Below are 26,370 nucleotides of genomic sequence, written 5' to 3' on the forward strand. Positions count from 1 at the left end.
TCATCTTCCGTTCCATTGCTCGCCATTGGGAATGCGCGATCGTAAATTTGGTATTTTGTTCAGGAAGGAATCGTACAGTAAATTACGATATACTATTTTTGAGAACTCGCCCCAATCAACCATGGGCAACGCGTCTGTAGAAAATATCAATGTTGTCGTCCGTAATCACTCTAAAAGCAACAGGTGTGTCATTTCTGTTACAAGCGTACGAGTTCAGTTTTGGAATAAGACAAAAAATGGTTATATGATCACTAATATCGCTCGTAAGACCACATGACTTCACTTAAGCTATATTTATATTTGTTAGGCAGAAGTCATTCAGTGTTTTACTCGTATCTATAATGCGAGTAGGAACGTCAATTAAGTTTAAGAAAATGTTAGAAGGCATAACGTCTTCTAAACGCCTTCTAAGGCATGTCGCGATTCGCCGTCAGCCATGTTGCAAGATGCGAACCTTCAACTTTTGGCCGATTGAAGGAAAACTGCACGGCTTAATTTTTTCCGTCTCTTATACTTTTCCAGATCAGGATTGCATGCTCCAGATTACATAACAAAGGACAGAACCAGGGCTTCACCTCATAAACATAGTCTTAGCATTACACCTATATTCGCACGTACTAACATTTACAAGTATTCATTTTTCCAGAGAACAGTTTCTGATTGGAATGCTCTGCCCCACAATTTCCCTATGCTCGACACGCCGAGATGAAACTGTACAACGTTTTCTTGTCGCTTACGTCTGCTTCCTTGCCTGTATCTGTCCGTTGTTTTTCCCTAATTTCTAGTGTAACATGAATTTTGCTCTGCAGTGTATGTATACTGCAGCAGCAGTGTATGTATGAAAATGAATTTTGAACTGTATCGCCCTCTCCTGCATGAACCATACTTGGTCCGCAGTATGTGATAAATCGAATTAACAGACTCAGACGGATGCAAGACATCAATATTAAAGTCCCCAAAATCACCACACGACTATTTACGGATGCCAGATAATCTAACAAAGAATCAAGAAACTCAAAGAACTCTGTGAGCGACCCAGACTGCTACAAACGCGCTAGATTGAGCAAAAAGGCATTCAAACCTTCTATTCATTACTATTTATTCAAAAGCTCAAGAATTGGACGGGATTCTTATCAGCAAAAGGGAAATAGCGAAATGAAGTGGCATTGTGATAGCGGCGTCATAGCGGCGTTGTGGCAAATTCGGCAGTGCTGTGAAATAAGGACAAATTATTCCACACTTATTTTGCCAAGGTTGATCTTGCTGTAAACGACAACCACCGGAAAGCCTTCTTGCCTCAGAAGAACCTTTTTATTGGAATGCCAGGCATAGAGGAATCCATTTTCCCTTGCCCAGTCGCGCGCATATCGAAGAATCCCTGTCATATTTGGTTTGGTTCCCAGCAAACGATACGGTCGATTTCGCAGACCTTAGGACCTGCGGTTTGTCAAACCAAGAGTCTCGAAGTGATTGACGGGAAAAACGCACAATGATGCCTGGCGGGTCTAGGAGAACTCGTCACAAGTGAACTCGTCACAGCCAACTCGTCTTAGGTGAACTCGTCAAATAGGGCAAGTCGTCATAGGCCATCTCGCACTAGGGAAACTCGTAACCTAGAGCAACTGTACAGTTGTCCATCTCGTCGCAATTTCCGTTTTTCGTCAGTCATGTTCAAATGAAAAGAATACAGGACTTCATTTCTCTACTTAAGTGTAAATATTCTTAAACCTTTTTTTTACCTAACGTTTCCCTAATGGCGTCGGAGGAACATGCCAGACCCGACAGCGCATTTTGTCGGTTTTTTTTGTGTGCTTCGTTCAGGTAATCGCATGAGGACACTACGTATATTAGATTTTGTTTGCTGTTTTCTGCTTATTTTTTTAACTTTTACACTATTACTTCTAGGTAATCAGGTGATGAAGCTATATTGCGTATACCTTTGCGCTTTGGTTCTGCATTTCCGGTTTTTAACATTTTGATCTTTTTGTTTTCTATGTCTTCTCAACAATCACGACTGTCAGGTTTTTCCAACAGTAGCTCAACTGGATAACTTTCGTTTCCCTATTGTTGTTACATTGATGTATATTTACACCAATCCCACAGATTCCACCATGCTTTGGTCGCGCGCGCCCCCGAAACATGAAAACATCACTTCGTGTGGCTCCTCTAACTAGTGGTTCAACAACAAAAGCACAGAAATTGAAGATCGGACAAAAAAGGCGACTTTTGACTCCCCCCCTCCGCCCCCCCAAAAAAAGTGGGACAATTTTTTTAGAAAGAGTAGAAAACTGAAATGGCAAGCAAAACTTGTGTTAAAACCAAAAAGCCAATTTCAACCACCACCTGCAAAAAAACGAACAGAGAGGCCTACCCTCGAACTACGAATAGGTTAAGCTGGGACCAATTATCAGGGCTGAAGCCATTGACTCACCCTCCCCCCTATCCCTTCACCCCCCACCCCCCCCCCCCCCCCCCCGCGCGCTTCTCGACATCCGACAAAAATGGAACTGGGAGACGAAATTTCCAAGAACGAGAAGGTCGGTGCTACCAGTTTCCTGTGTACAGGATCACCTAGAACCAGATGCCCGCTTCGACCAATTCACCTACTACCAGTTTTTCTAGTACGAGTTGGCTGCGGCGAGTAGGCCTGTTCCCGTGCCTGGCGCCCTCTCTTGCCTCGAGGGAAGTCTGTGTACAGACATGGACAATTCAAATGCGGACAGCGGAACACATGGCCGAAGATACCAGTGCCGTCACCTGGCAGCGGCCCTGGAAAACAGACGGACATGCGCAGTTGAGGTGTCGGGAGCGATGTTGCGTGACCCAATCCGATATGCCGCCCTCTCCTCGCTCGCATGCTTGCCTTGTCGCCATGCCGCAAGAGCGCTGCAGGCACTGAAAGTACTACCGCCACCGCAGCTGAGTGTTGGTCGTGCTGAGGCAATTCGGCGCGTAATTGCTTGCAGCGGCGGCCAGTGCTTGCGTGAAAAACGCGTGCACGCTCTGGAAGGCATGCATACTGTTGAGTTTATCGTGCTTTCTTGAACAAAACCAGCGCACTGAAATGGGACAAAAATTAAAGCATGACGCCTAATTTCTGATGGCACTGCATTGTTTGGCGTTCGTGGTGCAGTGGCTCGAGAATTGAACAATGAGCTGGCCGCCAAGAACACGCCTCTGTTTGACGCAGTCATGGCTGAGTCACATCCCCGCTTCGGTACTTGTAGCAAACAATAAATATACCACCAGAATTCGTTTCCAATGACATGTATTAACTGCCAGCATTGTGTGGGTCGGGATAATTACTGGCAGAATTCTAACGCTCACAAAAATTAAGAAGTTACCGAGCCCTAGCCGTTCAATAGGCCAGTTTCCCCTGCACAACAATGTGGGCGGCCCGATTTTTTCGTTTTTTTTTTTTCGCAGGCAGCAATGAACATGCTTTTCTGTGTGACCCAAGTGTCCATCGTTATTTGCTCAAGTTGCTGCATTCCACATGCAAACTTATGCCGAAAATGGGACGCCGACACAGACGAGGAGCAGGCGCTCGCGTGCGCCGAGCACGCAGTGGCCGCAGTTATCTCGCGGCGCAGAGCCAACAGTTGTTTTCAGCGCTCTCGGGGCTTGGCGACGAGGCAAGCATGCGAGCGAGGAGAGGGTGACATCTCGCAGTGGTACACGCAGCCTCCCTCCCGGCATATCTTCTGCGTATGTCCCTGTGTTTCCCACGGCTGCAGCCAGGTGACAGCACCGATATCTCTACCCGCGCGTTCTACGGTTCGTATTTGAATTGCCCATGACTGTACATCAACTACATCAAGAGAAAGTTCAGGCAAGCCGACAGTCCGGGCCACATCGTTAAGTTTCGACGTCATATCTTCATTCTCAGAAGGTGGAATGCCATGGATTTCCCAATTTTGCTTTCTACTGCGCCACTCAAAGTCGTTCACAGCTGTCTGGAAGGACGGAACGTCCGGTTTAGCGCACTTCCATTCAACTTTGTTGATTTTGCGAGTTGTCTGCCAGTGCAGTTAACTGGAACAAGTGCATAGGATTTTGGCACAGTGACTGGCAAAGTAGGCCAGTGTTTTTCGAGAACATGCCTTGGACGACAACTCCGGCCGGGTATCTGGGCATCCCACTTTGAAACTACCAGGACGCTAGAGAGTACTGGGACGGAGAAACTGATAGAGTTAGATAGAAATTAACACAATTGGGGGGAAGAGATCTGTCAATGTTTACCCGTGCATCAGCATGTAATGTGTTTGCTGTTGCCAAGGTATGGTACGTCCTACAGGCGATTTGTATGTCAAGAAGGAACATGCAAAAGCTGCACAGAGTGTTTGCGTTGTTTTTGTGGGGCTCAAGTTGGGAGCGCTCGAGTCGAACTAATTTGTTTCGCTCGGTGAAAAGTGGCGGATTGGGACTGGCACATTTGTTTATCCGACAAATAGTTTCTAGGTTTATGTTTCTGAGAGATCAGAGAGATTGCTTTCTACGTACTGTGGTACAAGTCCGACTACGTGATGTTAATCCAGACTATGTAGTTTTATTTTCTGAAATGCGATGTGTACGCGTGCGTGGGTTCTTGCGCGAAGTGGTGGATGCTTTTAGGATTTTAAGGGTTAGGTTTTCCTCGGAGTATTTGAGTAGTGTACCTCGGAAACCTTTGTACAAAGATATGATTGATGTGCGTCTGCCTGTTCCGGTTTATCGTAAGTTATATGTAGTGGGTTCAAGAAAAAGAGTGAAACGAATGCCAGTACGTTCATCTGTTAAATCTTTCTTCTTTAAACATCAAACCGGCACGCTACCGGTAAAACCCTGGCTGCAGGAAAAAGGACTATATGTACACCCATGGACACTGAACTGTAGATTATCCCAAAAGCTGGAAACAATTGAGCATATCTTTCTGGACTGTTGGGATGCGGTGTTCCACTGGGACATCCTTCAACGAACCTTGAAAATATCGATCAGCATGTCCCAGCACCAATGACCTTGCTTCGGCCACAGTTGCATGGATATTGCAGATACAACTTGATTGTGAAATGTGACCTATATACCGTCACTACCAAAAAAAATGCTTGCGGAGTTGTTAACTAACTAACTGACTGACTGACTGACTGACTGACTGACTGACTGCAACGGCTTACTTGCACGAATGCTTTGCTCTGTGGACAGCCAATGCACTCGTCATTTGTACAAGTGCGGCACGCACACACATAGCTGGCTGGCGCCGCATCTTTTCAAAGTGCTACGAGTTGTGCCGCGCCTCCGCCAGATGGCGCCACGGGTCCCGCGACCGAGAGAAGACGCAGTGAAACATCCCCCTCGCGAGGGGCACGATCAAATGCAGAGCATTTCCGGGGGCGCACGACGTTAAGTAGTTTGCGTTACGTTAATGTCGTTGCACTTGTGGCAACTGCTGACGAGAGAGCGCTCGTCAGCAGTAATTTGAATGAGTCAACGATATAAGGCGCGTTCGTAGCGTCCCATTCTGTGTCGGCTTTGTGCAGTGGGTAGAGCACCATGTACATTGCGTTCCGCCCGCAGGGTCGAGGGATCGAAACCGGGCGCCGGATAGTATTTTTTTTATATATAGTAGGGACAACGACGGTGCGGACTACGGACGCCAACGCGGGTGACATCGTGAGTTACTGAAATGCTCTGCATTTAAAAGACTTACCATTAACGCCTTATGGCATTCGCTTTTTGCCCGTAAACAATGATGGAGGCGTGCCCTATGATATGTTCATGGCGCTCTGCATTATATGTGCAAAACTCGCATGGCGGTTCAAAATGCCGAAGACGATGCTCGCACAGTGCCAGAGTACTTCATTGAAAGCGTTGCTTACTTAAGAGAAGTTTATCGAGTTATGCCGGAAGAACCTGAGTGGTTACCCATTCTGGATGTTCTAGCGCAATTTAAGATGTTTTAAGCCACTCTCTTCAGCCGATTGGTGGCTGGAGCTACTAATTTGTGTACTGAGCAGTGCGTGTTGTGTTGTCGCCAAGCAGGCAATAAAGAAAAAAAAGTCGCAAGGGTAGCTATGTAAAGGGACAATTGCACCCAAGGGCAGAGAAAGAATACACGGTTACTCAACTAAGTATAGTGCTTGGGTTTGTAGCTCCAGGGAGGCACGGTTACTCATAAAGTGCTTGGCTTCGTAACTCCAGGCAGGCGCCCTGAATCCAAGATGCCTCGAGCGCGGGTGGCACCAACGGCCCTTCACTGCAGCCAAAATGGCAACAAGCACAGGCTGCACAGCTTCTCTTTCGGTGCGGTCACAAACAATGTGCCTCATCCTACCAGGATCTGATACACTCGACGTAACCAATAGTTTCGCTGTGAACAATGATCGCATGAAATGATAGAGAGAGAGAGAAAAAGTAAAGGAAAGGCAGGAATGTTAACCAGGCTACGGCCTAGTATGCTATCCTGCACGGGGGAAAGGGGAACAATGAGGAAAAAGAGGAAAACAGAAAAAGAAGCATGAAATGTGTCCGCGGTGCTGTTTGCACGATGAACCTAACCACATTACTACCGTCGTTGCTGACAATGCCACATTCGGCTACGCCTTTTGGGCAATAGACGATGCTCTCGAAGGCAACTTGACGCGCCACAGACACAAAGGAAAGGGGCTTGTAACTTTTTCTTTCTGCCTTCAGCCCGCGTGGAATAATTTAATAATTGGTGCAGGGCTTAAGTACAAGCATTTACAGGCAGCGTAACTGTCCTGCATGAGGAGCCCGTTAAACGCCCTTCACCTTGGCTTCCCGTCATGAGAGAACTTCCCTCTGAGCCCGCCACGTACCCGCTGAAGAGTTCAATCACTGATCCCATTTCATTTGCCCTTCATTACCACGAGAAACGGTGTCATGACCTCCCTGCTCACACACCCTTGGACCCCCTACAGAATTCTCGCGTTGTGCCTTCGGCATCGCAGTACGACCCCTTTGCTTGGAAGGGTGCGAATGCCTGCCATTTTAGTTATAATCCTCAATGGCTGATAAAAAAATGAAAGAAGCTCTCACTAACGCTTAAGACTTGAAGGTGGCGAAGCTGTACGCAACCTTCACGACCATCACGAAGTTTACATCCACGATTGCAGCCGATTTGCTTCTTCTTCGGTGCCGCAGCGACTTTTACTCCGCCATTGTTGCATTAAGTGTGAGCTTCTTTCATTTTTTGGAAGTTATAATCAATTGACATCACCATACAGGGCTGTACGCTATGACGTATCTTTCTCGTTCCGAGCAAATGTTGCCACAATTACGGCGAACGCTCGAGCTTTTTTTTTTTTTTTGGCCAATCTTGGCCAATCCCCCTGAATTGGTATGCTTGGCTTGGCGAACGTGCTCAGGGGACGCTGGGCGGTCGCCGCAAGGCCCATGCTCACGTGCACGCGCTTGGCAATTTCTTGGTATTTTTAATTGCGGACACGACAAATGAAAATTTGCTAAACAGCTTGATATTTTGCATTTTTTGCGTGTCTGAATAAGTTTATTTAGAGCGAGCTCATACAGGCGAATTACAGTGACGTATGTCCAGCAGCTGGCTAAGCGAAGGCTAGCTGCGCCTGCGGTATGTGCATGTGCATGGCTGTTTCTTCGTTTAAATCAGAACAGCACGGCGCAAAATCTCCGAGTACTCATTGTCGCACCGTGTTTGCTGCAGTGACGCATACAGCAGGTTGGGCGTTATATGAACAGTGGCGTATACAATCCACCCTCCGTTCGAATGGAATAACAAATTACGTATACGGTGCCAGAAAACGTACAAAAGGGTATGCTAAAATGCACTCATCGGTGCGCAAAACAATGTCCTGGGGCTTCTTTTAGACGGGTTACCCCGGCAGCACGTCCATCGGCGATGTACTATCAAAAAGCTGCGTCGGATGAGCATTGGGCGAGATGGTCCACGGAGTCGCGGTCTGGGCGTGCTTGTGCCGAGGGCGGCGCTGGCGCGACTTGGAGTGCCGCTGAGATTTGCTGCCGCTGCCCTTGGAGGTGTGCCTGTCGTCGCTCTTGGGGGACATCTCACCGCGTCGCCGGTGATGCCGACGAGTTCGGCAGTGCGTCTTCCCGTTTTCGACTGCGGGGGCGAAGTTTTCGATGGTGTTCGGCGCCCCTTCCGAGGGCGCCACCGCCTCCTGCCGTAGGCTGCTGGGCGGATCTTCCGGAGCCTGGACCTCGAGCTTCTGGTCCGTATTCTTGCTGACCTTACTGCTGCTCCCGGTCGCACCGCGTCGTCGCCGGTGACGTCGACGAGTGCGGGAGCTCGTCTTTGAGTCGGCGGGGGCGGCGGCCAAGTTTTCGATGGTGCTCGGCGCCCCTTCCGAGGGCGCCACCGCCTCCTGCCGGAGGCCGCGGGGCGGATCTTCCGGCACCTGGACCTCGAGCTTCTGGTCCGTATTCTTGCTAGCCTTATTGCTGCTCCCGGTCGCACCGCGCAGTCGCCGGTGACGTCGACGAGTGCGGGAGCCCGTCTTTGAGTCGGCGGGGGCGGAGGCGAAGTTTTCGATGGTGTTCGGCGCCCCTTCCGAGGGTGCCACCGCCTCCTGCCGTAGGCTGCTGGGCGGATCTTCCGGCACTTGGACCTCGAGCTTCTGGGCCGTATTCTTGCTGGCCTTACTGCTGCTCCCGGTCGCACCGCGTAGTCGCCGGTGACGTCGACGAGTGCGGGAGCCCGTCTTTGAGCTGGCGGCGGCGTGGACTAAGTTTTCGCTGGTGCTCGGCGCCCCTTCCGAGGGCACCACCGCTTCCTCCTGACCGCTAGGACGATTCTCCGGCGATCGGACATCGAGTAAGCACTGGCCCGAACTCTTGATGATGCCGCTTCGGGCAGGCGACGTGCCATCCACGACCACCTGGCAGCGCACTGGCGTTTGGCCGTTTGCGTGTGAGATCACATCGAAAAAGTCTGACGAAGCTCCGGTCGTAAACACCGGCACTGCGTGAAAGAGATTAAACCAGCTGTTACGATGGAGTCGTTATCTTGGAGGCAAGAAACAACACACAAAAACGCCTGGCAAACAACGTTCCCGCGTTGACGACGCTCAGTATATAGTAGCAGTCTGAAGACACCGATACAAAATGACGCAGTTATGAACGCAATGCTGGTAGAGCTGATGAACTGAGATCTACCATACGCATGAGAGGAGGTGAAAGAGCTGGACGTGGAATTGATGGAACAGCAGTTCGCAGCCCTTGAAACAAACGAGCCTCGAATATTGCACCTCATTTGAACACACGGGCACTGCTTCCCAGCACCTAATACTTCGTGAGGCAACTTTAATTCAGATTTGCTAGCCTGCATTAAGACGACTGTCATACGGGTTCCCCGACAAGACATCTCGTCCTCATAGCTCGTATGCTGCTTTACCCGCGGAGCTTAGAGCCACTAGTTCTTGTTCCAGAGTATCGGCACTCTTTTCTGCCATTGTTGTATGCCGCCGGCAGCGGCCATCGGTCGAACCGCGTCACGTGACATTTGTTTACCCCGAAAGACCCATGGGCGCTGACATTTTGGTGCCTCTGTGTTGCCGCGCGAGAGCGCAATGCGGCTGTATGACACGTTAAGAATGAGTTTTTAAGACCCCAGACAAAGTAGCGATGGCGTGCTGCGTCGGATGAGCATTGGGCGAGATGGGCCACGGAGTTTCAACCGGTGGGAAGGTGGAAAACACCTGCATCGCTTCCCGCTGGGAAAGAACGACAGTGGCCTAGCGGAACCTATAGCCACTTAAAAAGAGTAGCTTCATTAGTGGCTCTAGCGAAACCTAGAGCCAATAAATACGTAAATTCTCTCGGAAAACGAGGTGTTCTGGCCACTGGCGTCTGACTGAAGGACACTTGTTCGGGACATGGAACAATGGGCCGTAGCCCAGCCTGTTCTTCGCCTTGCCAGTGCACCATGTCCGTGGCAAGGTGCCCAAAAAGTATACCCCGACACGGACTGTAGAAGATGAAAACGAAATACTCAGACAAGATGTTAGGACAGTGGCCGGCCTTTCAACTACAATAACAAACGTGTGGCGATTGTCCTCAACGAAAGAGAACAAAAACAAGGAAGAAGAACGACAAAATTGAAAATAAAACTAAGGAAACGTACGGAGAACTGCAAGAGTTTATTAATGATAAAAATCACTCCCTACACCCCTCCCCCCTTCCCAGGACTCGCTTACTGAACCGTTGGAAAACGATAAGACTGCCATGGAGTACGCACGCAGACAACCAGCCCAAGTCACGAGGAAGAAGACCAAGTGCTGCTCCGGCTAACATAGATTCCCTACACAGCATTGAGCGAGCACCCAAGACGAGGCCGTGGAACACAACATGCCGCCCAGGAAAAAGGTCAGAAAGCACGGAATACTTCTGTACCTTCTCCCAGAATTTCTGTTTCAGAATCTCTTCGTTGCAATCCCACGTAACAGCCACGTCAACGATGACCACTCGGACGTGTGCCTGGAGAACCAGAAGGTAATCGAGCTGTCCCCATCGCACCGGCGCGCTGTCTCTAATTCTTCGAAAAGTAAACACAGCTGTCATGGTTGCCAAGCGGCGCCCGGACCGATTCCGCCCGTCAATATCAGCCGCAATAGGGCGCATAAAGCTGGCCACCCTGGCGTCAGGCACCAAAATGGCTGCTGCCGTGCATCAGTGTCGGTACTCTTCAGCGTAGCTGTTTAAGCTTGAGTTCCATCCGTGTCTGGCGTCGCTCAAAACTCGGCGCAGCAGAGTGGAGGGGAGGAAAGTGCAAGGCCAAGAATCGCGAGGGGAAGTGGCGAGGAGGCAAGGAGCTGACCAAAGGTATTCGAAGTGCACGTCCGGGCGCAGTTATTCGGGTGGGGAGGCGCAAGGTGGGGATTGGCTGCACCCGGTGATGGCTGTTACGAACTTGCCATCACCCTGCTGGCAACCAGTCGTTACATTCGGGAAGGCGTCCCCGAACCGGGTTCCGTCGCCTCCGTCATGCGAGGTAGCGTGGTGGGCGAGCGGCCAGCTAAAGTTGCTGCCTCTGAGATGACAAGAAGCCGAAGGCAAACTTAACTGGTTCACTGCATGGCGAGAGATGAGCCAAAGGAATACAGGAACAATGCCCTTCCGGGCGAGGTTGCCGTACGGGACTCTATCAGTGCGACAGAATGGATTTGCTGCTCCGAACAAATGAACTTCTGCGCTCGGGGCCCCGTATTTATGCCCAAAGCGTTAACAGTCAAACAACGCTCATTCAGCTTTTGCACGCGGTGCGAACATAGTACAGACACACACAACTCTTTCCAGAGTTAGTGCGAGGTCGGCAGTAGCGGCGCACGCTGAGTCTGAGAAAGGGGAGAGAGGAGATCTCGGCTGCGGCGTCTGCCCGCCGAGACAAATCGCTACACGCCGCGTTTGCAGCCGCCGAAGTTTTAATCATAACGACAGCGAGGCGCCCGCGATCGGGCTGTTCCCAGGCACGTTGCTACTTGTCCGAGGCCGCTTTCTTACACACCGGGGGACTCTGCAAAACTTTGCAGGTAGCGCGAACATGGCAGCGGCGCGCAGAATCGTAACATGGCGTAATCTCTGACATGCAAGTGTTGTCCTAGTTGAGAGAGACGGCGTGCGCTCGGCGGCAATGTCTGGTCTACCGGTGAGATGGGCAGACTAAGAAAAGCCAAGTTGAAACTAGTGAAGACCGCCATTTCCGCTGTTTCGTGAGTCTTTGCCTCTCAAATGCGAAGGTGGCCGAATTTTTAAAGCGAAGCTTTTAGCCTCTCACTGATGCAGTTTGTAGTCCACCCGAAACGCACTGCAGGAAAGCCAACATTTTATGACGATAATGATAATCGTGGGTGAATTGCAGAAAAAAATTAAACGCTTCCCGTGGACGGAATTGAACCTGGGTCCCTTGAGTCATGACGCCGACGTCTATCTGACTGCGTCATTTCGGCACGGCCGAAGCACTTTGCATTTGGAGATGGGTGCATGGACGTGCAAAACTGGACAGAAAATTCACCCCTCCGTCTGCCGGCGAATGGTTGAGCGCTATGAAATGCTCGTATCAGTAAAGCACTAGAGAGCCCAATCGCAGTGCGGTAAACCGCCCTGATAAGGTCCCGCTCGTTTCTGGGTTGATTCGTTTGGTGTTGGACCCGATTTTGGACAGACTCGCGTTCCCCCGTTATTGTAGTTCCGACAGAAAGGTAGTTGATTGTTTTGTGCTTTTTCTGTGACGTTATAACCCCGCCGAAATTACGCCCTGTCCTCCAAGAATAATGTATACTGAAGATATTGCGAATCACTTACAACCAGCGAGCCTCTCTCCCAGCAACATAGCGTGAATCGGAGATTGTTGGAATATACTGTGCTCGTGCAAGGGTCATGCTTGGCTAAAAATCTAAGCCTGCAGTGTGCACTGCCACCCAGTGTGAATTGTGCCGAAACAACGGAGCTGTGGTTCTCTCGTGTCGGCTTGAACATCAACGGGTGCTCACGTACCCCTGCAGGGCCACCGCGGCACAAATTCTACCGTTCACGCAAAGGGATCTAAAGGCAGCTAGCGGCAGGAGGCTCCCCCCTCCTACGGATAGGAAGAGGAACGTGTTCGTGCGAGACCACTGCGCCTTCTATCTTGGATCTGAGAAACCTGCTCCTTCCCCTGCGTGACGCACGACCTTCAGTAGACGGACGAAAAGGCTCGACCTTCCACAGCTCCGCTGCTAAAACATTGGCTACGGGGTAAAAGCAAATGACAACTGAGCGGACAAGTTTAGTGCTGTTCTTCGTGCTTCAACCGCGTGTCCTATGCTACTTGTGAACCAGCTATTTAAAATGAGCTCTCTGGGCTTCTGCTGGGTCATAGATAATGATACACCCACATGCCATGCCTCCGCATTGGGCGGACGAGTAGGGGCATGACGTCACGCAACAATTGTCCCTCGTGATGGGAGGTATCATGACATCCTGCGGAGGGTGCAATGACATGTCATTCACTTCTCGCCTAAGCAACGCACTGAAGTCTTTAGGCGTGTGTCCGCGTGTATACATGATTAGGGTCATCACCTGACACTAGCTTTGATGTCCTTAGCCGTCCCTTCGAACCATGAATTAACCCTGACCTTGTTTTTCCTTTACGTCCCGAGTCGCGTTGCTGCTTGTGCTGGAGGGCGACGGCGCCGGTCGGGGCGAAGAACTCGGTCGTAGGCTCGCCCTCTTCAGGGGCGATCGCCAGCCTCCGGGAGTCGCTGCCGGCTGCGGCACGTAGGCCAGGGTGCCGCGGCGGCGTGCCAGCGGCCGCAGAATGGAGGAGAGTTGCTCTTCGCGGTCGGCGCCGTGGAGGGCTCCTTCGACCGCCGAGCCCGGCAGGAACTGAGAGGCCCGTTTTCCGAGCCTGGCCACGAGTGGCCGCTGCTCCGGCACGAGGCTTTCGTCCAAGCTGTCCTCGATTGGCTTCAACCGGCTGAACTGCTGCACGATGGCCGAGCCCACCGAGTCGCTGTAGATGTTCACCGTCATTCGCAAACGGTCGCTGCGGTTGTGCACGGAGGAAGAGGTCCAACAAGCGAAGATGGCAGTTAAACTGAACCCTCGTCGTGCCTTCAAACTTGCGCCATTACATGCGATACTTTTCATGGGAAGGGAAGTGGGTCAGGAAGTTTAGTGAGAAAGCTGTAATTGGCCTATAATAAGTGAACAAGCCGGTGTCTGTAACGACAAGACGGCTCCTGGGGAAGCGTTGCGTAGTACGAGCTTAAACTCGGCAGTAGTGAGATCCCGAAGCTACATTGTAGGTTCCAGAGCTACATTAAAAGGTAAAAAAGCTATCCGCATCATAGGGCATCCTATGCGCAGACATGTCAACGCCCAAGACTAAAATTTATTCCCGAAGTGAAGACAAAATTACGCCCACATCTCCTCGCGGGAACTCTGGTGTGATGCAACGCATCTCATGGGGGGTTCCATTGGCGTTTTCCATCGTATTGATTACGCGCTTATAGCAGGGATTCTGACGCGAAGGGGAGGTGGGCGTAATTTTCCATTTTCACCATGTAATGCACATGCAGTACACGTATGCTCAGGTACGATCTTTATTGCAGACATGAATGAGTGCCTTGTGGTCCGTAAAGTGCACAGTTAGGGGCTCGACGATTGCATCAAGCAATCGTCGAGTACCGCGAGAGAGTGCAAGCGTAACGCGCACGACCGTCGATTGAGACCGTCGGAGCGCGGCATGCCGCTTTATATCCACAGCGCCCGAAGGAGAGGAGAGCGCGGAGAGAGAGAGAGTACTGCACATGTGCAGAGCCCGCAGCGCCGAGCGCAGCGCCGCCCACCGGCGCCTAGCAACGGAGTGAGAGCGCGCGGCGCCAACCTGCAGCTGTTTGGGAGAGAGTGTTCGCTATCGGAGAGAGGAGAGGAGGAGAGGCGCAGCTGTGCGGACAACGCCGCACAGACGCAGGAAGGACAGAGGGGCGAGCATGAGATGCGTTGCATCTAAAAAGACAGGCAGGGAGTGGTCGGGGAAAGGAATCGCCGAGATCGAGGCGGCCATGGCTTACACCAACCAGTCGAGGACGAGGACGAGGCTGATGTTCCGGCTGGAGACCTCCAGAGCCATGAGAATCATGAGGACGGTGAGCACGCCGCTGTTGGGGATGCTCGCCGCGCCCAGGCTGGCCAGCACCACCGTCAGGCTGCGTGAACATATAAGCTTGTGTCCAGCCAGCTCTATAACGCCGTGACCAGCGCAAGGTTCAAATTTTAATTCACGTTTAGGTCACCTTTCAGGGAATGGGTAATTAGGTATAATATGACAATGGCGACGGCTGTATATTGACAAACTAGCGAGCAAGCACAAACACGCGCGCGCACACTCACGCAGTCGGTTGGCATCCTTCTCATTTTGATGATGTTTCGGTGATGCCGAGGAGATATTGATTACATCGGTGATGATGCGCCTCTCATCCGTACGTATACTGACGTATGAGCAGAGAAATTTTCGCTGATTCAATCGTACATAATATTCTAACAAGAAAGTTACTTCGGCTAGCCGCAGCGCTCGTCACAATGTTAGCGCAACAGTAAATGCCCTTGACCGGTAAACATCTCTATGTCATACTTCGTTAAAACGCTGGTTTCTTGGCGATAGCTTAGCAATGAACACGATACAGGACTTGTTCCCACTTCGAAATGAGACAACAAAATGGAACCCGTTTAGATTCCTTGTAATAACCAAACATATTGTTACATGGAAGGTATTGTATTCGCAGAGGTGTTTACAAGGAGGAATTCAGAGCAGAGTGTCCAGATCCACGCGCCAACCAAATCGAGTCCGATCGCCGTCGACTTCTTCTTCTAGCTCCTCAGCACTCATCAGTCCATCTCCCGGCGAATGGCCAGCACAGACAACAACGAATACTCGTCGGATTAGTACCAAGAGCCCAACATCCTCGTCATAGCCCCCGGCCGGAAAAGCACCGACTCGCTGCTGACTAAGGTGTTGCGTCCAAGCTGTGAGAGTTGTAGGGCTTCAGTTGCACTATAAGCACGATGTCGGTCTTCGGGGTGGAAGACGATGTGGACGGTGCAACAGGACTGATCTCATACGTCACATTGGTGACCTTCCTCAGGACCTTATAAGGGCCGTGATAAGGCGAGAAAAGCCTTGCAGAGAGGCCCACACGGCGAGAAAGAGACCACAACAACACGAGCGTTCCAGGAGGATAATGGACGCTGCGGTGCTTAAGGTCCTAACGCGTTTTCTGCGGAACCTGCGAGGCCGAAAGGCGGGCGCGGGCGACCTCATGGGCTAGAGTCGCTCGAGAAACAGCTTCGAGGGGATATTCGGTCGTTGGAGTGATCTATGAGGGCATCAAGGTGTCAAGCGGCAAAGTGGGCTCACGTCCATAGAGGAGATAAAAGGGTGAAAAGCCAGCCGTATTGACGGACGTCCTTCTTAGGAGCAAGTTACTATTACCAGTTACTCAATTGGTACTTAATGGAGACGACGACTTACACGTTACAAAGGGCTGGGCAAAGTAATGTACGCACGGCTGAGCATAGCCCACTCAAAAATATCCCTAATCACCACGAGGGATGTTGCACTTAGCACATGGTCAATGCTGCCCACCAAAAGTTTCTCCCGGACCCACCACCTTGTGGAAGGCCTTGGCGCGTGAACTGGCGTTCTGGCCAGCCCCCCGTGTGCGTTTAGTGCACCCTTTCAGGCCATCCTCAAAAGGGCCCGCGAAGTCCTACACCCCGGGCCGAAGCTGGCCACGCCGACGATACGCTTAGGAACGACCATCACGTGAGGGCCATTTAATCCTCAAGGAGGCCCTGCCTAGCTGAACCTGACCAAGAGAGAGAGAATTGCTTCATTGAGGTAAGGAGGCCAGATGCCCTGGGGGGCAAAGTTTGGTCTAGCGTATCGAACAAAGAACAAAGAGGATACTGGAATCTGCCCTTGAGGTTACAGTCATCCGAAGAAAAGTAAGCAGATAGGTCTTGTCTTCCAGGAGGTCCTAGCTGCGCCCTCAGGCGCCCTAACAATATGTAGAGACCATCTAAATGTAGACACCACCCATAGTTTTGCCTAAAAGACATCATCAACAGCCTATCTACGCCCACTGTAGGGCAAAGGCCTCCCCCATAGATCTCCCTCTATCCCGGTCCTGTGCTAACTACGAACAATATATCCCCGCAAACTTGATCTCATCTGCCCATCTAACTTTCTGCCGCCCCCTGCCACGCTTGCCTCCTCGAGGGATCCATACTGTTACCCCTAATGACCAACCTTGCTTTCGCATTAAAGGCCCTGCCCACACCTAATTCTTCTTAATTTTACTAATATGCCCTCAACACGCGTTTGTTTCTCGACCTACTCCGCTCTCTTCCTGTCCCTCAACCCAAGTCCCTTAACCTTGTCGATTGTCCAAGAAGTGATCCCGGATCCCAACCATAAGGGAGAGGTAATTAGAATGGGGTGGAGTGCATTCGGCAGGAATTCTCAGATAATGAATGGCAGCCTACCATTGTCCCTGAAGGAGAAAGTGTATGACAGCTGCGTCTTACCGTCTTACCGGTACTCACCTACGGGGCAGAAACTTGGAGGCCCACTAAAAGGGTTCAACTTAAATTGAGGACGACTCAGCGTGCAATGGAACGGGAAATAATAGGCATAAAGGCCATAGGGATCTGCAAAACCGCACCTGATGATGAGCAACTCCTCGGGTCCCAGCTCGAGGCCCTCTAGCGTGGCCAGGGTGACGGCGGCGGCAGACATGACGAGCGCGGTGCCGGACATGCTCACGTTGGCGCCCACGGGGATCACGAAGCGCACGATGCGCGGCTCCAGGTCGGCCGCTTCCTCCAGGGCCTCGATCGTGTCCGGCACGCTGACGGCGCGGGAGGCCCACCGGAACGCCTTCACCGTCGGCGCCAGCGTGACGCGCAGGAAGGGCCGGGGGTCCTGCCAACGGCGAGCAGTGCGCATGCGCGAGAGAATTGGCATAATGCTGACTTTTCCTTGTCTCTCTCTCTCTCTCTCGCCATCGTTCCCACACACGCACTCCAGTATGCATATGAACACAGTCCAAAAAGTGGCAGTCTGACCGACTTTCAAGGGCTGACCTGCATGCGCTATATGTATACACTGTGAACTGTGCGCGTTTACTGTGAAAACTGAACTGCGTGAACTGTTCCCAACGCTGGAACAGTGACCACTGTGTGATTCGTGTCCTTCTCTTCCCCCAGCCCCACTTTCCCCAAGGGGGGCCTAATGGACTCGCGCTCGAATGCGATGTTTCTCCCACTGACTAGACACGCGCACGCACCTGGCCAGTGACGAGCGCGTAGAGGCCCGGCAGCAGCACGAGTCCGTAGGCGGCCAGTCCCGCCAGCGTGAGGAGCAGGTACGTGCGGACGACGGTGAGCGTCTTGTCCAGCTGCGACGCCTGGGTCACGTGAGTGGCGACCAGGAAGAAGACGCCCACGGGCGAGTACAGGGCCGTCAGGTGCGCCACGGTCACCGTGGCGTTGCTCAGGCCCACGAAGAGGTTGAGCAGCACGTCCGACTCGCTCACCGTCACCGACAGGATGCAGCCCAGCACCACCGACATGGAAAGCACGCCCAGAATGTTGGCCCGGGGCTCCCGCACCGTCTCGAAGCGGTCCGTGTCTGGGGGCGTTGGTGACAGCGCGCTTATTCTTCATGCGATGAGTGCGCTATACCAGACAAATCGATTTGTTTACTTGATTGATTGATTGACTAATTGACACATTTTATTAATTAAACCTCTGTGTAGGACGAAGTAACATCTTACACCGCGACAAGCGGCCCCTTGACTCTATGGGGGGCATGCTCCACGCTGATAACCTAAAACAATGCCAAGAAAAGAAGACCTCGGTGTTGAACTACAAATAGGAAAAGAACAAATAAATGTATCTGGGTGCATGAGTACTGAATCTGCGAGCGACGCTTGTTTTGCGGCCGTTACTGGTTAATTTTCCAATCATTTTTCAATTGCGTCGGGTTATTTTAGATGCTCTCCAAAATACGAGTACGAGCTACCGCCGTCATTGAGTCACTGAGTTGAGTCTGGAATTCAAGTCAGGCTGATGCCACTGGTGTCACCTGATAAGTTTTGCTTAACCAACTTTTTATTTGGTCCGAACAAGTTCGTTAAGTTGATGTCTCGCTGAGTCCGGAAGGAGCACAAGGGCCCTCGAAATGTCTGAACATTGAATAATCCACCAGCGCTATTCCGTTTGACGTTCACGTCGAAAAATGTAGCAATGGTACCAGTTTCCTCTCAAACGTTCATTAGAGGATATCTCGTACACGGTACACGCAAGAGTACGTCTTCCCGCTGAGGCCACCGACCAAGTATTTTCCATCGGTTTTCCAAAGGCTATTACTACTACTACTATATTACAATAAAGGCAAATGTTTTTACTATTTTCATTCCTCGGAAAATGCGTTATTGAAGCTAAAAAAAACTATCCTCGTTAGGTCAGTGGTTTGAAATCTGGATGCACCCCAGGGGAATGCGCAATTCGCGTGAACAACTAATGTTTCTAGCATGTTCCCACAACCCTGCAAATCAAAGACAAGCCGTAAATCTCACCAGTAACGTTTTTTCCGACCGTAGTAGTCTGAAACGAAAAAGATAATGCTTTAATTGCAACTTTCACTAGTGTAATGATAAGCGCTGGCATGTTCAAAAAGCAAACAAGAGTGAGACTGCAGCCGTAACTGGTATTGGTTATGTCTTTCGCTCATCGCATGTGCGACCTCTGATATTCATTACCTAATTTCATCGTTTGGACGTTCTTCATGACGTGGGTTCCACTGCCTTTGCGTACTCGACTGAATATCCGGAACAAGGGTTTTAAGCGGACACAGAAGTTGTTTTTTTTTAACTCTTTTATTTGCGCACTTACTGTGTCGACCTCACGTAACCCTAAATTTCATTGTTCAGCGCAAACTTGTAGCCTTAATTTACTCTGAATCCGAAAACAACAACCTTCATCCACCACGGCCATTTCACACACTCCGGCAATGACATGACGTCACACACGCTTACAATAAGGTTTGATGCTATTCCACTTCCTAAAATTTCAATTTTAATGCAGGATACGGTTGCGTGTGACTCTGTGTTCAGCCGCAGCTTTATATGTGTTAAACGTGCTCGCACTCCCGTACATTCCGCCCTTCCGACATGCCGGTGTGTCGTCACAGTGACGTCACAAAATCACCGAGGAGCACGCGAGCGGAGCGGCACTTTTGAACACACTTTTTCTGGTAATAGAAATGAATACAGTCAAACGAACTGGGAACACTTCCTAAGCATTTTATACTGTAACCCGGCGACGTAAGTATACGATGTTTATAACTTCGGTGTGAGAAAAGATTAAGAAGGCCATGAAGGTGAAATACAAGTTTGATTCCTTCAAGAGACTGCTTTTTCCAGATAGCAATAGCACCAATCTTGTAGCAGACGTCAAACAAATGACCGAGATAATAAAGAAAACATTGAGCCGTAGCGACACCCCGCCACTTTCCGGCGCTTTCCCTATAACGTTGCAGAATCAATTGTTTGTGCGATTGGCGGTCGCACAGCTAAGCCACCACAAAGATGACTTTGCGATTGTATTGCCAACGAGCAGTTAACAAACTGATAAACATGTTCTAGAGCTGGCCCATATTGCGCGTCACCATATTACGCGTCACCGTAGCGCGAAATCTGAATTGTTTTAACACGAAAGTGTTTTATTCCCGGATACACAAAGATTTCGCTGAGGTAATATCCGTCACGGAAGTGACGCCAGAACAACGAAGCAAGCGGCCTGTAAAGGGTGCACCCCTGCGCACAGGGTCTTCTTGCGGGGAAGCAACCTTTAGTACTAAAGAGTACGTTATAATTACGGTTGTTCGTTTTCGGGTTTTATATTTTAACACGAAAGTGTTTATGCCGAAATACACCAAGATTTCACTCACATCATATTCGTCCCGGAAATGACGCCAGTACACCTTTGCCGAAGCGACCTGTCAGCGGGACGTCGCTCGCCAAGCACACCCACAAGACAGCCGCCGACCCGCAAATTATGCTCAGCTGCAGATTTCGGAGCACATTTCACTTCCGTGTTTTGCCGATTCTTATGACAGAGCAATCACCCACAGTTTTTTTTTTTTTTCAATATTTCTTGTGCTTTCTCGGTTAAAGATAAACCTTTTGCGTGACTACAATGTGGCTGAGTGAAGTACCAAAGGTTGTATTTTTTTATTGCCCAAAAGTGCATTTTGTCTTTATGGCTCCTTTAAAGGGACCATGCAGGCAAAACACAAGTTCGGTTCATTCGAAAGTTTGCGCCTCGTTACAATCATACTGACATCACTTTTAACGTAAACTTCGCTCAGATAAGCTTTATAATTAGGAAAAAAGGGAATGGCCATGCGACTCACTTCTCGCTCATTTCCTGCAACAGAACCTGTGATGTCCTATGCCCAGCTGCGCGATTGGCGTAGGCCGGCAAAAGCAAACGCAAATTAGGCAGAGCTTATAAGCTTGCCGAAAGAGGTATTTGCGCATAAATTTAGGGCACACTACTTTTATAGCAGTAAGAATTTTGGGGTGAACAATTAAGGCTACGAACGAACACGCAAACACCGAAGCAGTTAGTGCGGCATCTTGCCGGCTGACACTGCATTCCTGTAACAGCCGTCGGACGAGTTGGACTTGTCTGGCCCAACACTGACCAACTGACATAAGCGGCACGGTCACTTACATGATCATTTTGACACATGATCATTTTTGTCGAGTCATAGGTTACGTTTTAGGAAACGATTAGTGTGAACCATAAAGGCCAGAAGCAAAGTGCGAACACCGGCTCTTCAGCTAAGGCCCCTAAAATTTAGGGACCTTATCTTCAGCGGTATTGCAGCGCCATATATGAAAATGGGCGATAAACAAGATATCCAAACGGCCGTCTGTGAGATGGTAGCAGCCCTGGTCATCAGGCTATATTTTTAAGGCCCTGCTCTGGATACGTCAGTGTCAAGTGCCGAGAACACACGGTTTAGCGGGACAATTGAAATTTTGGCCTAAAATGTTTAATTTATTAGTGAATAAAGCATCGTTTGCTGCCGCACAAGCACTGAGGGTGCGATAAAACGCAATCTTTCAAATAAAACAAACCTGTATTTTGCCCGCATGGCCCTTTTAAGTGATATAACGCCTAACTGTTTTAATGTCCCCGATACTAAAAGATAAGACTGCTTGTTGATACGCGGGATTTCTTTCGCGTGAAAAAACGGCGACGCTTTTCTTGCGCCAATGGAAGCAGAAACTACCTGAAGTCCCTAGCGACTACGTGTCCCTATGGACTTCCTGTCTCTAGGGGCTACCAAGGCACGCCGCGTCGCTGGCATGTTCGCGTACGCTACGAGAACTACGGGCACTACGGGGTAGTCACGCAAATGAAGTCTGCTACCGGGTGCGAGAAGAACTGGAGCGATCACACAGTTTATAATATATGAGCGAAGCTGCCATTCAAGGAATAAAAATCACGTGTGAGGGACAGTTACTTCTTATATGCCAACTGGATATGGCTCGTTGTGGAACGGGTGATTAAGCCGACGACAAAAGCATGCTTTCGTACGCGTTATTCTCCCATTTTTGATTTCCTGGTTTCAATGCTTCATTTCAGGCATGATGCTCAAAAAAGGCTTTTCTTTAACCGAGAAAGCGCAAGAATTATTGAAAAAAAAAAAACTGTGGGTGATTCCTCTGTCATATGAATCGGTAAAACACGAAAGTGAAATTGAAAGTGAAAGTGAAAAGTGAAAAACACGAAAGTGCAGCGAAATCTGCAGCTGAGCATGATTTGCGGGTCGACGGCTGTCTTGTTGGTGTGCTTAGCTAGCGGCGTCCTGCTGGCGCGTCGCTTCGACAAAAGTGTTCTGACGTCATTCCCGTGGCGGATATGACGTGAGTGAAGTCTTGGTGTATCCCGGCATAAAACACTTCCGTGTTAAAATATAAAACCGAAACGAACCCTATTTATAACGTACTCTTTAGTACTAAGGGTTCCTTCCCCGCAAGAAGACGCTGTGTGCCGAGGTGCACCCTTTACAGGCGGCTTGCTTCATTGTACTGGAGTCACTTCCGTTATGGATATTACGTCAGCAAAATCTTTGTGTATCCGGGAATAAAACGCTTTCGTGTTAAAAACGCAAAAGGGTCGCTGCCCGTGTCGTGCTCCCACTGCGAGCACTTAATTAACACGGGAATGCTTATCAGCCGAAGCAACTGATTACGATGCTCGACACTTATCGCATATACTCACCGTGTAAAAGAAAGCTTCGACGTAGTTGTCGGGGACAAGGTTTCTGGAGGAGAAAAAAGCGCCTACGTTGGTGTCATTCAGAAACTCCGCCGCATTGATAAGAGAAGAGATAGTCGGCAGGAAATACTATTAGAAAATTCACGATCGTCACCCTGAAGATGATTTACTGAGGTGCGGAGTTACTAATTGATTGATTTTGAGATTTAACGTGCCGACGCTACACCGGCGATGAGGCGCGCCGTAGTGGAGGGCTCCGGATTAATTTTGACCTCCTGGGGATCTTTAACATGCGCCGAAATCTCGAACACACGGGCGATTTCGCTTTTCACCTTCACCAGAAAAGTGGCCGTCGCGGCCGGGAATCAGTAGCTAAGCAAATTAAGACCGTATATGATATCTTAATTTGATTAGCTGCATGCTGAAAGTTGAACCTGAATGCGTTCGGATAGTTCCGTATGCAGTAAAGATACAGAAGTGTTGAATGGCTGCCTTTCCCATTAATCAATCAGTGCTTTATTATTGATTACTCATTTATTGGCTTGTTAGCCCCTCAACTCACGTGCCATGTTCAAACGGCTCATTCAATATCGCGACCAGAAGTAAATGGCTTCCTTATTGTACATGTAACGAAGATAACAGTAAGCATGCAGTGTCAGATGAACAAGGCAAGAATGTGGTTCATCGTTATTTTTCGCATAAACATAACGATGCCTAGAACAATACAAAAAGCTGTGTTTCTTACGGAGGAAACCAGAGGCGTGTGATTGGACGGTAAAACTTTCAGCCTGCAAAACATTAATTCGACCAGTGATGGAATATGCGCCGTTAGTGTGGGACCCATACGTAAAGAGGGTTATAGGGAAACTGGAGAGGATCCAGCGACTAAGCGCCAGGTTCATGTTATCAGACTTCAGGGGCCTCTCATCGGTCTCTGAAATGACAAAAATGTGGGTTTGAATCACTCGAGGACAGGCGAACAATTACAAGGTTAATTTTTAAAGCAATCTGATTTAAACGAAGAATTGTATACTAGAATATACAATTTACAATTATTCCATTAGAATATACAACTGTCATTTCCCCAGCGATTACCAAGTTTAAATCATTCAAAAAATGTTAGACCATATGCTCCTAAAAATAACACATTTAAGTACTCTTTTTTTTTTGTAGGAACCATGAATGAGTGGAATTCACTGCCTTCCGACTGCGTGCATACTATAACATCTGATAGGTTTGACTTCTGTGTTATAAACATGATGTAGCCCTCTCCCGCTAGGACGGTGAAAAACCTTCTGCAGCATTTCTTGAATAACTAAATAAAATAACGTCAAGAAGTTGTGCTTAATCCAATGTAACGTACATCGTCGTCGTCGTCATCGTCATCAGCAGCAGCCTGTCTAAGCCCTCTGCAGGGCAAAGGCCTCTTTCATAGACATCCAATTATCCCGGTCCTCTGCTAACTGCGACCAATGTATCCCCGCAAACAACTTGATCTTATCTGCCCACCGAACCTTCTGCCGCCCCCTGTCGCGCTTGCCTTCTCTAGGGATCCACTCTGTTGCCCTTAATGACCAACGGTTATCTTGCGTTCGCATTACATGCCCTGTCCACACCCATTTCTTCTTAATTGCAACTAATATGTCCTTAGCACGTGTTTGTTCCCTGACCCACTCCGCTCTCTACTTGCCCCTTAATGTTACACCTATCATCTTCCGTTGAATAGCTCGCTGGATCATCCTCAATTTAAGTTGGACCCTCTTAGTGAGCCTCCAAGTTTCTGCCCCGTATACATGAGTACCGGTAAGATGCAGGTGTTATACACTTTCCTCTTCAGGGACAATGGTAGGCTGCCATTCATTATCTGACAATACCTGCCCAATGCACTCAACTCCATTCTTATCCTTCTAATTATATTTGTCTCATGGTTTGGATCCGGGGTCACTAGTTGGCCTAAGTAGATATATTCGCTTACCACTTCCACTGCCTCGCCACCCATCTCAAATTGCTTTGCTCTCCCGAGGCTATTGATCATTCCTTTAGTTTTCTGCATATTAATTCTCAAGCCCACAATTCTACTCTGCTTGTCCAGTGCGGTAAACATGCTTTGCAATTCGTCCCCCGAGTTACTTAGCAAGGCAACGTCGTCAGCAAATCTGAGGTTACTGAGGTATTCTCCATTAACCTTTACGCTCACCCGTTCCAAATCCAATATTTTGGATACCTTTTGTAGACATGCTGTGAATAGTATCGGAGAAACTGCGTCTCCTTGTCTGACGACTTTCCTTATACGTATTTTACTGCTCTCCTTATGGAGGATGATGGTAGCTCTGAACCCATTGTAAATATCCTCTAGTATTCTTACATAATGCTCGTCTACACCCTGGTTCCGTAATGCCTGAATGACTGCTGAGGTTTCGACCGAGTCAGATGCTTTCTCATAATCTATGAAGGCTATATATAGGTGTTGAGAATACTCAGCGCACTTTTCTATCACCTGATTGATCGTGTGAATGTGGTCCATTGTTGAATACCCTTTACGCAAACCTGCTTGTTCTTTAGGTTGACTGAAATATAAGGTTGCAGAGATTCGGTTGGCGATTACCTTGGTAAGTACCTTGTAGACGACTGACGGTGAGCTGATCGGTCTGTAATTTTTCAAGTCCTTCATGGCACCTTTCTTGTGGATTAGGGTGATGTTCGCGTTCTTCCAAGACTCCGATACACTTGCGGTGTACAGGTTTGTCAATTCTTCTGGTACAATTTGCCCGCCATCCTTCAAGAGGTCTGCTGTTATCTAATCCTCTCATCAGGTGCTTTGCACCCTGTACGTACTTACGTAGCGTACGTAACCGACGATAGTTCAGGACCTTGTAATGAGTATACCTCTGGAATCATTCCTTCTGGAATATTAAAGTTTTTCACACGGTGTCGTTCACTGGTTATATTTATGCAGTCCAAAGTTCTGGAAATCTGAACTTCACATTTAGCAAACGATAGCATTGAATTATTCCCTGCATTTCCCTGTTTTGTCCGTGGCTAGCGTAAATCTTAAACCAGTTATTTCGCATTGCCAGATTTGAAATTGTGGTTATATCTTTTCTCACTTCACTTTCTGTCATAGCGTTTTTTGTGCCGTTCTGCTAATGTGCTTATGGGGTCCCCTTGCTTTCATGCCCTGAATTTTCGTCTCTGTGCGTGTATTCCCCCATGTCAGTTGCTGTATGTTTTCAATTGAACTCCATAGCTATTCAATGGCTGAGGACTCGGACATTGCTGCTTGTATCCCCTCATGTGGAATCTACAAAAAAAATTATTTCAATTTCGATTTCAAAAATAAGTACAATAGTAGGCCTCACGGTCAGCCCAATGCCATAGGCTGGTCGACTGTCAAGCGCAGCTGGAATGACGGAAGAAATCAAGAAGCAATACTGTGCAGTCTTAAAAGCTTTGCCTTCTTAGCTAAAAAGCTTTCCTGCCGAAACGCTTTTAGCCTGGGTAAAAGCGTTAGCTTTCGCAGCTACACTAACTCGCAAAGAA

The 26,370-nt window shown here is 49.3% G+C and overlaps 1 protein-coding gene across 1 annotated transcript in view; it reads right to left on the reverse strand.

Moving 5' to 3' along the window:
- Positions 1–6,561: 6,561 nt before the first annotated feature.
- LOC144162146 (uncharacterized) overlaps positions 6,562–26,370 on the reverse strand; it is a 28,043-nt gene continuing 8,234 nt past the window's right edge. Inside the window, exons 3-9 of the mRNA XM_077692634.1 lie at positions 22,834–22,876; positions 19,113–19,140; positions 17,820–18,163; positions 17,196–17,455; positions 14,544–14,678; positions 13,104–13,513; positions 6,562–8,953 (exon numbers count right to left, since the gene is read on the reverse strand). Of these exons, the coding sequence (XP_077548760.1) occupies positions 7,848–8,953; positions 13,104–13,513; positions 14,544–14,678; positions 17,196–17,455; positions 17,820–18,163; positions 19,113–19,140; positions 22,834–22,876 (2,326 nt within the window). The 3' untranslated portion in view covers positions 6,562–7,847. The remainder of the gene's footprint in view (positions 8,954–13,103; positions 13,514–14,543; positions 14,679–17,195; positions 17,456–17,819; positions 18,164–19,112; positions 19,141–22,833; positions 22,877–26,370) is intronic.

This window comes from Haemaphysalis longicornis, unplaced genomic scaffold, assembly GCF_048455015.1.
Source record: "Haemaphysalis longicornis isolate Haplotype H1 unplaced genomic scaffold, Haemaphysalis longicornis Haplotype H1 scaffold_12, whole genome shotgun sequence".
Taxonomy (NCBI): Eukaryota; Metazoa; Arthropoda; class Arachnida; order Ixodida; family Ixodidae; genus Haemaphysalis; species Haemaphysalis longicornis.